General features: G+C 40.7%; 1 protein-coding gene across 2 annotated transcripts in view; it reads left to right on the forward strand.

Moving 5' to 3' along the window:
* The window catches only part of prkcab (protein kinase C, alpha, b), a 129,906-nt gene that overhangs the window by 43,247 nt on the left and 71,049 nt on the right, over nt 1-15,610 (forward strand). For both annotated transcript variants that reach the window (XM_086289155.1, XM_086289156.1), the window contains exon 3: nt 6,470-6,552. In XM_086289155.1, coding sequence (XP_086145281.1) covers nt 6,470-6,552 — 83 coding nt within the window. The remainder of the gene's footprint in view (nt 1-6,469; nt 6,553-15,610) is intronic.

The following is a 15,610-nucleotide window of genomic DNA, read 5'->3' on the forward strand; positions in this document are numbered from 1 at the left end:
GCCAAGGGTTAGTGCAAGTAATCAGGATGGTAAAGTGACTCATGGATATAGTTTCTCCCTGACCTTTGAAGTGCATCAAAATTTGACGAGAACTTGACACAGGCTAGAAGTTCGTCTGTCTGCCGGATGCATTGTGTTGGCTCGTTTGTACATGGTTATATTTCAGCTTTTTCCATATCTGTCATTGAGTACTTGCGCAGGCTTGTGGCAGCAATAGCTTTTCATTCATCATTCTCAGTTTCTCACACACATGCCGGCCTCAGATACGTTGATGCGGCTGGATGTCTGTATCAGCGCGTGCCACTTACAGCGTCCACCAGGCAGGTGAAAGAGAAGTGCAGGGGAAATGTCTTTCCTCACATTTTCACCACGTCACAGTTCAGTACATGCTGTTCCAGCCCTGGCCAGAACCAACCCTAAAAATAACTAAGAGAGGACAAGAAACCTCTCTTTTCCTCTCCGCTCCTTTTCTCTGACATTTGTCTTGCATCAAATGACAGAAGATCTGCTGCAGAACGAGCACAGTCGAGATCAGGGTGGAGGGGACAAAAAGGAGCATTTTACACAGTCACGTGCCTGCTTGGGACGAAACCTGTCTTTGTGTTTATTTAAAAGATACTGCATTATGAGAGGCTGCGAGCAATTCCCAGACAGGGCTAGGTGAAGAAGCTGTTACCCAGCATCACCTCGATAACATTTCATAGCGAAAACGATGAGCTGTTGTTTGAGCAGCATTTCTGACTGGAAGCATCCATCTCTACAGTCACGGGAACCCCTGTGGATTTGTTTCCACCTTCTCTGCCTGTTCATCCATCGTGTCACACACTTCCTCCTTTTCCTCCTGCGGATCTCAGATCAAAGCTTCTTTTCTCTTTGTGTTCAGATGCACTCTGGGGGACCTGGATTGATTGAATGTGTCTGGAGGGTATTGAGTTGGTTCTGTGCTGCCCGTGTCCTGCGCGCTTTCTCTCCCATATCTCCACTGCAAGCTTTTCTTCTGGGCAGGAGCACATCATAATTCTATTAACAGTGGCTCGGTAGATTATCAATTTTCCCAGATTAGCCAGAGCTAAATACACACTTGAAAGGATCAGAGGAGAAGGGGTAAGGATGTAATGGTATGTGTGAAACCATGCCACCTATAGAGACAGGCACTGGGATGATGCATATAAACATGTGCTTTCCACCTTCTGCACACACGCACGCTTGCGAGAACGCTTTTATGTTGTGTAAGCTGCTTTATAATGCCAAAGCCCCTTATCTCTGTGCTTATGTAATTAGGCTGGTAAAACAAAGCCCATAGTAATTAATCATAATATCCCTGACGATACAGTATGTTACTGTCACCTCTGCTCCCGCTGCTTTACATAGCTCTCCCCGCGAGAATGAAACCATTTGGAGACAACTGCTCTTCTCACTACTGAGTTCGTCAGTCATATCCCTCTGAGTCACCAGAAAGATTAATTCTAGTGCGTTTTAGTTCTCCTCCAGCACTTTATAACAAAACTCCTTTAACACAGGAGAAATAGAGAAAATTATTTTCTGTTACTTCAGTTCATAAGATACTGTGCAAAAGTTTTGAGCTACCCATCATTTCTTTATATTTTCTTAGGGAAATGTGAAATGGGTCCAGTGATGTATAAACATAAATGGAAGAATATAAGGCAAAGAAATTCAAAACAAACAGTTTAACAATTCTAATGAGCTTGAAAGTCAGTATTTGGTCATCTCTTTAACAAAGCTTCAATAATGTTAACGTCTGGGCTCTGGGGAGGCCTGTCCATGACTAAAAGTGATCCATTATGTGCTTTTTCTAGCCATGTGTGCTTTTACTGCATTGGCAGGGTGTTCGGGATCATTTTCCTGCTGAGAAATAAAGCCAATCAGAAGCGTTTCAGATAGTATTACATGGTAGATCAGAATGTGCTTATATTTAATAATTCCATCAGTTTTGACAGAACCTTCACCATGTTTTACAGGTGGGTGTAAACTCATTGTTTCACTCCACTCTGGATTTCATCACTCCAGAAAACCTGTTGCCACTGATTTTGAGACCAGTTCTTGTGTAATTTGGCACACTTCAGCTTTTTCCCTCTGTTTACCTTCCTTAACACTGGCTTTTTGACAGCTAACCATCCACTAAAACAATTTATGAGATATGCTAAGTTTATGCAATAGTGGTTTATTACTTGAGTTAGGTGTTTTTCCTTTTTGCTTTAGAGTTCTTGTTTTAGTTGGGTATTATGTGGCTTGACAAAAAAACCAAACCAAAACAGTTCTTTATAAAATGGTCAGATACAAGAACTGGAAGCAAAATGGGTGGAAAAAGCAGCTAATGTCTAAAGAAAAGCTTTAAAAGACCTTCTGAAAAGCTGGAGAACAATTTCTCAGGACCACTTAAAATTTATAATAAAGCCTGGCTCCTTGGAAGAAAATTCAATGAAGTAAGGGTTGACTCAAGACTTTTGCACAGCACTGTATAGATGGAAATTACTGAGTGCATGTAACTTCCCATAAGCTCCCAGAGAGCTTCAGTGTTTCAGCCGCGGCAGCATGCAGTGTTGGCTTCTACTTTTGTAAGACAGCTTTTAGATTTATGTGTGTATCATTCTGTGTGCATGCACATGAAAGTCAATGCCAAGGATTATAGTTGCAGAGAAGCACAGTCTCTGACTTGTGTAAGTGTGGTTAAGCTTTCCTGACACGTGCACACTCTCCTGGACTCAGGCGCACAAGGTCCAAAGCTAGATTTATCCCTTCCACTATATTCAGCTTAGGTGCCCTCCTTCACCTCTGAACTGGGATCAGTGTCAAGTCGGTCAGCTCAGCTTACCAGCAGACATTCAAACGGTCAGGGATCAGCACTAAACAGAGGCAGTAATGGGCATGTGGGTGTGTAGCCGAGGGTGTGAGGAGTGCTGATGGACGGGCAGAGAGAGAGAGAACTACAGACGTCATTACACGCGTGATTCACATATTGTTAGTAGGCTGCAGGGAGAAAAAGAAAAACCTGATGATTGCACTCAGAATTAATCCTGCTGAGTAAAACTCTGTGTTAGAGAAGATGAAAATACACGCAGCAGATTTTATGTGCTTTGTGCTTTTCCTTTGCATCTAAGCAAATGTTTTCTTAATTTGAATGACGGCTGAGTGGGCAGGATGTGGGATGGGAGGACTGAAAGTTTGACTTTTGGGCAAGTTGGAGGTGGATATGAAGTGGGTATGAATGCCCTGAGGTCAGCACCAAAACAATTACTAATATAATCAGCATGCACCGATGGGAGAAAAATGAAATAATAAAATGTTGAAACGCTCTTTCAAGAAGTCTAATGTGAATTCAACACTGGTGTTTTTCAGTTGCTTTGAAGAAAAAAGGGACCTTGATCTCACCTTTTAGAAGTTAAAAGTAAAAAAGATTTAAGGTGGTTGGGTTGGCAAATTTGCATTTAAATGATCATGCTATCTGTTGTGTGAGCCCTGCCACATCAAGGAAACATGTAGGCCATTTTTGGAAATGAATCTCCTCCAGCTAAACAGTCATCTAAAATTCAGAATAAGACGTGAAATAATATCTGACACATTGATACAGATCTAGCAAATTCATTTTTACATATTCTTAAAGACTCGATCAAAATAGCTACGTCTTTGGTGAACAGTAGATGGATCAACTCGGTTTTGGTCGCCCGACCGGAGATATCGCTAGCTCCGGGACGTCGGGCTAGCGATTTTGCGAGCCCTGAACTGAAGGCCCAGATACATCTTTTCCCTATTTCTTAAGAATATGATTTCAGACACCGTTCATCTGTAGTGTTTTTTTTTAGCCTTCTTCTTTTCTCTTCTTTTGTCTTCCAGTTACCTCAAATCTTTTAAGGACACACTGCACACCTTGCCGAGATATGCCAAATTTTTGACTAATAGCTCTTTGGGAATCACCAAAAACAAATTATGTGGCTTTCCAACAGGCTGCTAATAACACACTGACTAAAGCATCAATTTAAAACTGGTTCTTTGCTACGTTATCTGCTGTATGTAGACTTAACACTGGTTCATACCTTGACTTGTTTTTTTTTATGATATAAACAAATGCAGGATGGCTAAAGACTAGCACTGTAACTTGGCAAGTGAGGGACACTGATAAACTGTATGGGTTCATCACACAGACACAGATACCTGTTACTACTGTAAGTACTTGTAACATACAAACAAAATGCAAAAATGTAACTCCTAAAAACTATTGCATGTAGACCTCTAGAATGTTTAATAGAACACCTACGATTCTTAGGTCTTAACACGATGAATAAAGTTTAAAAGTCCAGTTCAGTGAATCGGCTTAGTGAGGTCATGTCAAGCTAATCACTAGTGACTAAATTCTCCAATCACAAACATCTGTCATGCCCATTGAAATGTATGGCTTTACCTCTCAGAATTATTGAAATGAGTATGTTGCATAAGCATTCATTTTTGCTGTAAAATTGGCTTTTCAGTATAGGAGTCTATGGGGATTGAGTTGCTTTTGGAGTCGGTCTTGAGTGTACATTTGAGGAAGTGCAGTTTTTGGTGCCTCCCCATTGGCCTAAAGTTGTTTCTTTGGCAATTCTAAGGATTTAGTATGTATTTAGCATGCTAGCATTGGATACTGTCATTAATAGACATATTTAGCAGCATATCATACTTATGTGATTATTATGTTTTTATTTAGTGGTGTACAGAATTCCAAGTACATTATAGTAATAAGATGACAGCGTGGTGATAGCATGTATCCTGAAGAAGCTGAACTACCTCTGCAACCTAAAAGGGCTGATGGTAGCGTCTAATGCTAGCAGGAGTGACTAGGCTACTAGCAAAAGGCAAAGCTACAGAAAAATCAGTCAGGACTAACAGAAAGAGAGCAATGGTCTGTGAAAACCACCTATTAAACCTTTACTTTTTGGAGGTTCTCCACTCTGCCTAATGTAACTTTTAATTTATACGAAAGAAGGTGAAACTGATTCACAAAGGTTTCTGCTTCCTAACTGGACATAATGATATCCCTGAAGTTTAACTGACTTTGTGTTTATTGTGTGATAATCAAGTGCACCCTTAATATAGTTTTGGAAATTCTTTTTCACAACAGTTTTTAACCCAGTTAACTACATCAGTGAATCCCATCTCAGTCATAGCATTTTATGTGTGCGATGACAGACCAAAGATTCATATAGCAATATTGCAAGCATGGATGGACCTGATTTCATAAATCCCCACTGTTTGCATTTACACCTGTACTGAGTGCCTGGTTTGGCTGTTGTGTACTGTACATTATGAAAATGACAAATGGCACAGATGACAGCTTCAGAGCAGGGATAAATCACTGTGGGCTACTATTTTTGCTGAGCTTTGTGTGCCATCCCCTCCCTCTCTGCTTCATTTTGTGTTTATTACTCAAAGAGATGAATTCATACTGTACATTGCCACCAGCTCGGCACTAACCACAGGCAAGAACACAAAAAGAAATCGCAGTTGATTATTAGTTTAGGATTAGGGCTACGCTAAAGCGTTATGTTGAAGACGCTCACAGTTATGCTAATGATCTCTAAATGAGTATCTAACTATCTATTTGAAAAGTATCTAATTAGCCCAGCAGAATGATACAACTGCCTTTCAGTCAAAACCCCTGCTGTTTCTTGGACGGCAGCAAACTAATTTCTCTTGTTTAACCAATGCTTGTCAGATTGTCTGGCAACTGTGTGGCTTTGCTGGCAGAATTACAGACAAAACCACACATATATGATAGTGGGAGAGCGCAGTAGTGCACATGAGCAAGCAGGCAGCTTGACAATGAGCGAAGCAGACAGATTGTGTGAGAATGGATAAAGAAGAAAGAATGAAGAATTTCAAACAATGCAAGAGAAAAATACTGTTGGGTACAGAGAGTGAGAGACGGAGAGGGAGTCAGCTCGCGCGCCAGCTGTCACAGATGTCCACATTTTTGCTCCCCCCCCCCCCCCCCCCCCTCCAGATCAGCGGCAGAGTCCAAATGTAAATGCCACTATCGCTGACTTGATAGCAGCGTCAGATGTCATGTCAGCCGTGTCACGCTGAGTGACACTTTGGTATAGGCGGATCCCATTTCAGTGGGAGACAATGATACAATTGGTATCAACCCCAACAGCTTGTAAAGAGCCGAGAGCTGCAGAAACATTTTTTGAGTGGGTGTGAGTGTGGGTGTACACATGCATTTCAGTCTGTTTGTCTGCTTGCATTTGTTTGTGACAATGGACAAGTACATTCCTCTTTGTGTCTCCTTCTATCTCGTAACTGTTTGTCTGAAACTTGGATTGACGGTACTTTTTTGTGAATGCAAATGTTTTTTTTTAAAGAAGCAGATTTTATGGTTGAATGGCCTTCATAAACTTGTAAGACAAAACAGCTCACAATATTGTGCCATAAGTTGTTCCTGTAAAACTCTCTGCTCTTTCTTCTTTTCTCTCAGTTTGCTGTTTCGTGGTCCACAAACGGTGCCATGAGTTTGTCACCTTCTCGTGTCCCGGAGCCGACAAGGGTCCCGATACAGATGTAAGTGAATGCTTTGCATGACTCCAGGTTTTTCTGTGCATACACCTGAGTGCATCTATCTGCACTCCCAGTCAAATAATATATATAGCATATGTAGTAAGTTCTATGACGTGTCACAGCTCAGTGTGATTCTGTGTGTAAACACTGAAGTAGGAATTAATTACAGGATTTATCCACTATATTTAGAGTCTCCACAGAAAGTGTAATGAAGAGAGTCCACAAGAGTAAAGCATGAAAATACATGATGAGTAACTTAGCCCAGCATAAATTAACATTTCCTTCTATAATGATGTGTTCACAAAACATCTGCTGAAATAGCGATGGGTGATATAACCTTTACCGCACTATTTTTGTTAGTTATATAATCCCACAGAAAAACTACAAAAAATGAACAAATTAAAAGCAATATTAAATCTAACCCTGATTCAATCGTTTCTCACTCCATTTACAACCAAAGCGAACATCAATAAGGAAAAAATGCTGTAGGCCTAATGTAGGTAAATTAGTATATACAATGTGGTTCTGTCTCAGAGTTGTTTAAATGATCAACATTTACCTGTCTGTAGCGTAGCTGTTAGGATGTATTTAATGTAGGATTTGATAGATTTATTGGATGTGATGATGAAGCTGTCAGATATAAAAAGATAATAAAACCTCTCTCATGTGTTTTAAAATCTTTAAAGACTGCATTCACTTTTAGACATTATGTCAAAAATATCGTACTAGTACATGCCAATGTGACAAAATTGTCAAGTTTGTGCCTGTGCATGCTTTTGGCTGATAAACTTGACCATATTGAGAAAAGTATCAAAAACAGAGGTGGTGGATGTTGCTAGTTTGCTGGAAATGGGTCATTTTAGCTTGTTGCTAGGTAGTTGCTAGGGACACATATAATTGAACTTTTATGGATATAAATGAGATTTTTTTTGTCTTGAAATAAAGATATTATAGATGCATAAAGGCCAAACCCAGGTCATTTTGGCCTATTACTCGGTGGTTGCCAGGCAACGTTGTGACATCCTAATATGGCAGGCATAATTCAGCTTTTGTGGATATAAATTAGATGGTACTGTATGAAACAAAAATCATCCGATGTTTTTGCAAGATGTTATATGTACGTAAATGCTAAAAGCAGCTCATTTTATGCCGTTGCTAGGCAACATGATGTGTCGCAATGTAGATAAGAACCTTCAGGTGCCTGAGATGTACCTGCCAAATTTGGATGCTCAGCTCCTGACGGTTTGGGAGGAGTTCACGGACGAACAGACAGACAGAGAGATTTCTTGTATTGTAAGATCACTGTATTGATTTTACAATAGTGACTATATTGAGTCATTCATCTATTTGTAGTATAAAACATGTGAGGCACTTTTTGTTTGTTTTTTGCATCTACACATCAGGTGTGATAACATTATCCCTCATTGGTCATCTTTTATGGTAAATGGCCTGTATTTATATTCTTTTATTCCTCAAACTGCATGTGACGCTGTCTGGTTCAGGGTGGTGTTGGAACAAAGGTCCCTCGGGGTACAGCATCCTTGTCAGGGGCGCACGTGCGACCCTGCTGTAACAGTTGAACCTCAGCCTCCCCTTTCCGCCGGCCATGATGCGATCTGTCCTTGGTCAAGCACGGCCACACCGCCCGCTGCAAGAAAAACACTATAAACTCCCCATCCTGTCAAACCAGCTCTTCATCTCCAGCTCTTCATCTTCTTTAAGTGGGCAAACATAATACTCCAATTGGGCTCTGGTGTTCTCACATTTCAGCTTCACCAGACTGAAAGAACTGCTAATGAATGCTCCCTCGCAAAGCCGATTAGAAGACTAGGAGCACTCTCATGCTAATATTCTCTCACAAACTGTAATCAAAAGCTTTGTTTTTAATGACTGCATTGTCTCAAATGCTTGATTAACTCCTGCGACAATACTCTGTGATCAGCACCTCCTCTCGAAAATTTCCGTGTTTTCTTCATTAAATAACATCAAACGCCATTAAAGTGGTTTAAGAAAACATAAACCCAGTACAGTTTGGTGAAAGCGGTTACATCCCAGGCAATCAAGAGAGAAAGAGCACATCTTTAATGCCTGGTGTTCAACTTTTTATTAATGCGGTTACTCTCTGTTGGCTTCTCTTCATCTCGATTTAACTACTTTAACAGTCATTACTCATTTCTCCCACCTTCTGAGGCCCATTGCTCATTTTCTCTAGCACTCCTGGGCTGTTTCCTTGTTATTCATCCATGTATCTCCTCGACTCTGCTCTGTCTTCATGCCTAACTATTCCTCTCTATCTTTCTGTGCTTCTGTTATCTCTCCCTCCCTTTCTCTCGCTCTTGCTAACATGTACACCTACATTGCTAGCTTGAAGTGCTCATTGTGAGTTTTGCCATGTTGTTAGCGCCCATTATCCACCGGCTAGCTTTGGCAAACGGTGAATAGGGTATGAACCTCTTTGAATTTCAGTGATGATACAGGACTTACTCACCGACAGAGCTTTAAAAACCTGCAGAGCACTTCATTTTATTTAATTCCATCAGTTTTTGACACTTTCCTAAATCAGAACAATTTCCACGCATAATAGTAATAAACTAAAGGACCAAGCGGCCAGTTGGTCGGTGGCTTCAGCAAGTGCAGGAAAAAAAAAATCTCACACCTTCTCCCTAATGAGTATATATGATTTTACCATCATGCACTAATGCATTAAGAAGTATCTGCGTTTAATAGTGACAATGACTCACTAGCACCTGTTAATCCCTCCCTCTCACCATCACTCCACACACTCCCCCATCTCTGCACCTCAGCTTCTGATTCAGCATGTGTGGTGTCAAGGCTCTCTGAGTCTGGCTTCAGGCTTGGAAACACACACACACACACACACTCACTGTCACTTTCTCTCTTACTCACACACACACACACATACACCCTAAGTCCCTTTTGCACTGTGGGTTGAGAGTGACCCTTGCACCAGCCTCGGCGTGCGAATGGCGTCATCTGTCCAGCAGATGCTTTGATCCACTCGCAGATTGACATGGAGAAGACAGAGAGATGTTCAGATTAGCATGTGAGTGAAAGGCGCCCTCTCTCTCTTTCCTCTTTCTGTTTCTCATTCAGCACACTGAGGCGTAGGCGGTAAATAGTTCTGTATTATCAGTCAAGGATCACTCTGAAACCTGTGAATGAAGGTGACTCATTCACGGAGAAACAATATGGATTTCACAACCAGATTACATTTTCACAATGGGCCCAGATCTTTGACCAGATCAAGTCTTTTTTGTGATTTCACTTGATTTCATTGACAGATGTGGTTGCTGTGTCTGAGGAGATTATTCTGTTTCTCTCCAACCAGCCTTCTGATATTTATTTTAAGAGTCAGCTCTGCCATCTTTTTTTTTCTCAAGCTGTGCTTCACTTTAACTGTGCACAATCAAAGCCTTTTTAATCTTAGTATATATGACATATCCATCTTATCATCACCCCGTCAGTGCAACCATCATCTTTTTCTCTTGGTGAGTTGTATTATCCTTCCCAGAGACTCAGTGGCAGCATGTAACATTATATTTTTCACAACTGATTGGTTACATAACTTTACCTCTTTTTTAAAAAAAACATTGAAGCTGTAAAATATTTAAATTTTTGAAGTTTGTTTTGCTGACTAACAATTAGAAGCCTTTTTTTTCTGAAAATCTCCCACACTTATTCCGTTATCTAAAATGCTGGTTTTGTTCCAGTTGACTGTTTGTTTCATCTGTAATAAGGTCCATCTCCCAGCTCTATAAATAAACTTGAGGTAATGTCTGCACAAACAGCTGGATCAAAACTGCCCAAAAAACTGCTGTTTCCTAATCTTCTGGGAAAAATCTGACATCATTATCCCGACCAGCTGGATGTTGTCCAGCTTGATGAAATGCGATGACTTATTGACGGATCACGGACTGGACTTACTGCAGTGCTACAGCTGGTAACACCGTGAATGGTGAAAATTTTTGGTGGTGTAGTTGGCGGCTATATTCCAACTCAGTATCACATTAGGATGTGTAAGAGCCATTAATGTCTCTACTGTGATGTGGTTTTATTTTTTACTAGCTTTGATGTCATGTGAGAGTTAAATTTCTTTCTCTTTCCTGCCTCAAGCGAATGCTAAAGACAGATTTGCAGGAATGCAATGCGTTTGTGTCTGTTTGCGTCGGTTTTTACCTGCAGACAGCTTCGTAGTGTGTTGTCTACATGTTGTAGTGGTTTATTGTCACCAGGGGGCAGTGTCACAAACAACAAGTCTCTTGCTTCTGCAGCTGCTGGTCATTTTTTAAAAGTTTCTTTTTCACATTTCTCCCATTTTTTTAACTCCACTGTCATCCTTTTAATTCTCTAGACCACTTTTCAACCAATCAGCATTCCTCCTATGCACGATGTCATTTACTTTGAGCTACGTGCTGTTGGTTTTTATGGGAGGACTGCAAACAGGCACGTGTATGGCAGCATTTGCAAATAAAGACCCTGCCATGCTTGAAGCTTGCAGACTCTGGCTGTGATGCGAATGTGCATGGACTGGTAAACTGGTTGTGACACTGGATGAATCTTAGCCAGCCACCAGAACTACAGAAGGCTGACTGGGGAGAACATTAAACAGTGGGGTAAAGCAAATTAATTCATTAATCTCATTCATCTCCACCAGTTCTGTATAGTGTACGTGCACAGCTTTTTGGCCTAAAGTATGTTGCCACTGTGATGCATTCATGAGACTTTTACAATTCCCACACTCAGAAAGTATCTATGTAAACCAGTAAGGCCAACTTGTACCCTCTGCTCCCCATGACAGCAGCCATCAGTGCTCGGGCTTGTTGACATTCTGACTCTGCTGAAATCTACACTGTAAGGGAGAGCTATTAGCAACTGGCTCTGGTGAAAATGAGGATGGTGTCGAAGAAAGCTGAGAGAGAGAAAAATAATTGTAAGTATGAATTTGCTAGTGAGATCACCACAAGCTCGGTAGTTCTCAAGAAAGAAAAGTGCTTTGTGGATGAGCTAAAACAAGACATTGAGAGGGCTGTGTGTCAGTCAGAATACTTATGTGTGTGCGGGAGACTTGAGCTAATTAATCAACCTGCACACATGACTGTGTGGCACTGAAAGTACACTTGACTTTCTCTGCCTTGGTGTGTGTGAGTGTCTGCTTATTATGCCACAAGAGGTGGATGTAATATCACAAGCACCTGTAGGCAATTCAGCACAAGAAGCGTGTAGTAAATACTAACTGAGGAGTTCATCGTTTTCAGTTTTTGTTGAGACTCTGCAAGTGAAGCATCCATTACTTTAAGTTCATTTAATGTGTTGAAAAGAAAGAAGAGGGATGAGGTGAAATTTAAACTGGAATCATAACTGTGAGTTTCTAATCTGTTTCATTTGATTCTTTTTAAGAGTTCAGTTTTCCCCTCGATCCATTATTCATCTGGTCATGTTTCGGCTGTGTGGCAGGTGGAGGATGGAACCGTATGCAGGACTCCAGAGGGAGAACGTAAACTCAAAAAGGCCACTTTTATTGCTATACTCTTAAACTTGAACATGCAAAAATACAATAACACAAGAAACTCGAAACCTCAGAGAGAGTACAGCGGTGACACGGACCACACAAGGTGAGAGGGAACACAGCACAGTAAACATGACCAAGAAATGACCAACATTTCGTTCTGGCTTGGTTTTCATCGCATTAGGTGTGACCTTTTGGTCACAAAAATAACACCAACTGTCCTGGTGTTTGTGACACAGGTGCGTGTGTGTGAGGTTTAACCCTTTCTTGTTAACTGATTACAAAACAGCACATCTAAGTCAGTGTTTTTGGAGTTCTGCAAAAGCAATGTGCCAAGTAGCGTAACAGTTTTTGGTAGTGCAACGGGTAAATACGGGGGGTTCTATACATACACTTCAACACTGATGTTGATGACATGACTGTAAGTGCAAAATCACTCACTGCATGCTGAATCCCCCCAGAGATGCTTATGTTGTTAATGTTGCATATATTTGTGCTGGAAAAAAGCCCCAATGTGGCGGGCTTTTTTTTTTTTTTTTTTTTAATTGGCTGGAGGAGACTACCTGTAGACTGTCATCTTCTTACTGCCTACCTGTATGGAGGAAAAGAGCCAGGGCATCACGACTTAGATGAAAAGAGTCGAGTTTCTGCATGTTTCTGCATCACTTTGACACATTGACAGTTGGTGAGCTGAAAAATGGCAAATCCCCTGTTCCTTCCATCTCCTCCCAATGCTGTTGGCAGCTGTGACAGCTGACTGCTTGTTTTTTTTTTGTTTTTTTTTTACCCTGAAAAGTTGCAGTCTCTGTCCTCATACAGTTAGTGTAGTAGCCCAGTTACTCTCGATATCGGTGTTCCCTTTATTCCCTTTTACTGTTACTTACTTAAATTTAAAATTGTCCTTTAATTCACTTTCAAACTCCTGATGTTTTCAGATTTCTTTCTAGCTGCTATACATCACATACATGCCAAAGTGCTTTGCTATAGCATTAGGCTCGTCTGCCGTAGAATACAGTAGCCTACATTTTAGCAGTGTGTCGCCCCATTAGTCTCCCAGCTTCGAGCCATTACCTTCCCATCAACTCAGCTTTGATCTGCAGCAACAGCTGTGTAAGCTAGCCTAACACGCTCGCAACAGAACGTGGCTTACACAATATCAAATCCCTCTACATGTTAATGCTGAAATGCACAGAGAGCAGATTACAGCTTAGAGAGCCGAGCCTCACTCGGTGCGTCAACACGTGCTGCAGAGTTCAGCCCAAGAGCGGGAAAAAGATGATGAATTAACTTGACATATACTCTGTGCAGTATGTAAGAGAGGAAGGTGAAAAAATGAATCTCTGCTGTGTGTCATTAACTCAGCGGAACAGATCGCCTCTTATATTACTGACATCGTGATTATGCAAGGCCATGACACTGAGGGACACGAGGCTGCTCTCAGTCAAAAATCACAATCTGCGTGTTGAGTAGTAAGCAACCTTACTTTAGGCTGAACAGATGTCCCGCACTGAGACAGCCTCTGGTAATTCCACACAGATTGCTCTCAAAGAGAAACCATGTGGAAAAACATTTTTCTACTTTCTGTTTTATTATTATGATTAAACCAGATTTGTTGATTTGTTTTTGGGTTTTCAGCAGTTTTATTGTTCTGTGTCAAACGATACAAATTAAATTTATGCTATTAAGAATGTTAGGTATGTTATTATTGATGAACATATTAGCACATGCATACAAATTTAGAAGATTTTAGTCAAAAATATTCATTTTATTTGTAGAGACCCTCATGGGAATAAGCATGGGAATAACAAATATGTTCAACAGGTGTGTCGATGTGGTCATCAGTGTTATAACTTTGTCTTTTACAGCAATCTATTAAATCGTGCATAACAGAGTTTGTACAATTCAAAAAAGCTTGAAAGTCAATATTGGGTATGATCACCGTTGTTCTTCATCACAGCCTGAACTTGCTAAAGCTGCTTTCATGTCAATTCAGGTAGTCTTTAGGAACAGTTGTGTTTATAGTGTGTTTGGGATGTCGTGCTAAAAAAATGAAGCTGTTCCTTTCCAGATGGTATCGCATGATGTGTCAAAATCTCACTGGGCTTTTCTGCATTCATAAGCCCATTAATTTTGAGAAGGCCTCAACACCACTGGTTTAAATGCAGCCCCCAAATCCTCCACCATGTTTTACAGATGGCTGTAAACGCTTACTGTTGTACCTCTCTGACTTCATCCATCCATGTTGAACCAAAAAATTTCTTGGCTTTTGTTTGTTTGTTTGTTTTGGGCATTTTTCATATTGCTTAAAAATGTGTCTAAAGATGACATTTAAAATTTGTTACTTGCTAATCTCTCTGTGTGTAGACACAGCACTAGAGTTTGGTCCCTTTTTTATGCTTGAATTATTCATAGGCCAGTGTTAAGTCACCTAATGAATAAAAGGACATGCCATGACAATGGTTAGACATAAAAACTGGACTGAAAATCAGTGAAAAAGCAGCCAAAGTCCAACAAAAACTTAGAAAGACCTTCAGGAAGGCTTTAGAACTATTCTGCAGACCACTTAAAAAAAATATAATAACATCTGGCTCTTTCAAAGAAAAAAAAAAGAGAGAGAGAGAGAGATGGCTCAAGACTTATGCACAGGCCTGAATGCTATGTTAATGACATGGTGTGCATGAAACCACGTAGTTTAACTATCAGAATCAAAAAGCTCAATAATCTCAGATGTCTGAACAGCTGGAAAATTTGAGCAATTACATTAGCTGCTGATTTAATTAGAGATATCAAATTGCAATCTGGAGTTATCAGTATCATGCCTGCTTTCATAAGCCCACATGGTAGTTAATGCATTTATTTAGAGCTTGGTGAGGACACCTGAGGTTATCCACATGCTGTCCTTAGGCAGGATTCAGTTTTATACAGAATAGGAGTGTTATGGTACTTCCAAGACCTTCATCTGTATACAGAAAGTGCATGATGGGCATGATAACAGCGTCACTAAGATGCTATTTATGGCTTTTAAACAGCCAGCCTTGCTCACCTAATTGCACAGGAAATGTGTAAATCTCATCTGCAGTAAATGCATTTTATTGATATCCCTGCCATGTTTACACTGTGCTTGAGTGTGAGTGCATAGACACACTTGGCTTTAGAAGTTTTTTTGTTTTTTGTGCTGTTGATATGGTGTGTGAAATAATACATCACACATTGCCTAAATGCAGCGTATGTAAATGTTGGAGTGTGCCAAGCACGGTTTTTACGTGACTCTCCCCAGCCTGTTCTGGATAGAGAGGGAAAGCACTCACACAGTGAAGCACACAGTCTGCTTCTCCTCGCCTCCGGTCTCTTTGCCCTTATTATCATCCAGCTCGTGTGCACTAAAAAATGGCCAGCTTACCCAAACACCCTCAGTGGGGCGTCTGTACTGTAGCGCAGCCACCGGCTGACTCCTGCGATTGCCTGCTTCTGTTATAGCAGTGTTGTCCCTGCACAGCAGTAAGTATAGGGAAATTTAGAAGACCTGAGCTAGTA

The sequence above is a fragment of the Aulonocara sp. 'chitande type north' Nkhata Bay genome, linkage group LG4 (genome assembly GCF_057382095.1).
Source record: "Aulonocara sp. 'chitande type north' Nkhata Bay isolate Kocher_YH1m ecotype deep benthic linkage group LG4, A_spYH_male_GT1.1, whole genome shotgun sequence".
NCBI classification, from domain to species: Eukaryota; Metazoa; Chordata; class Actinopteri; order Cichliformes; family Cichlidae; genus Aulonocara; species Aulonocara sp. 'chitande type north' Nkhata Bay.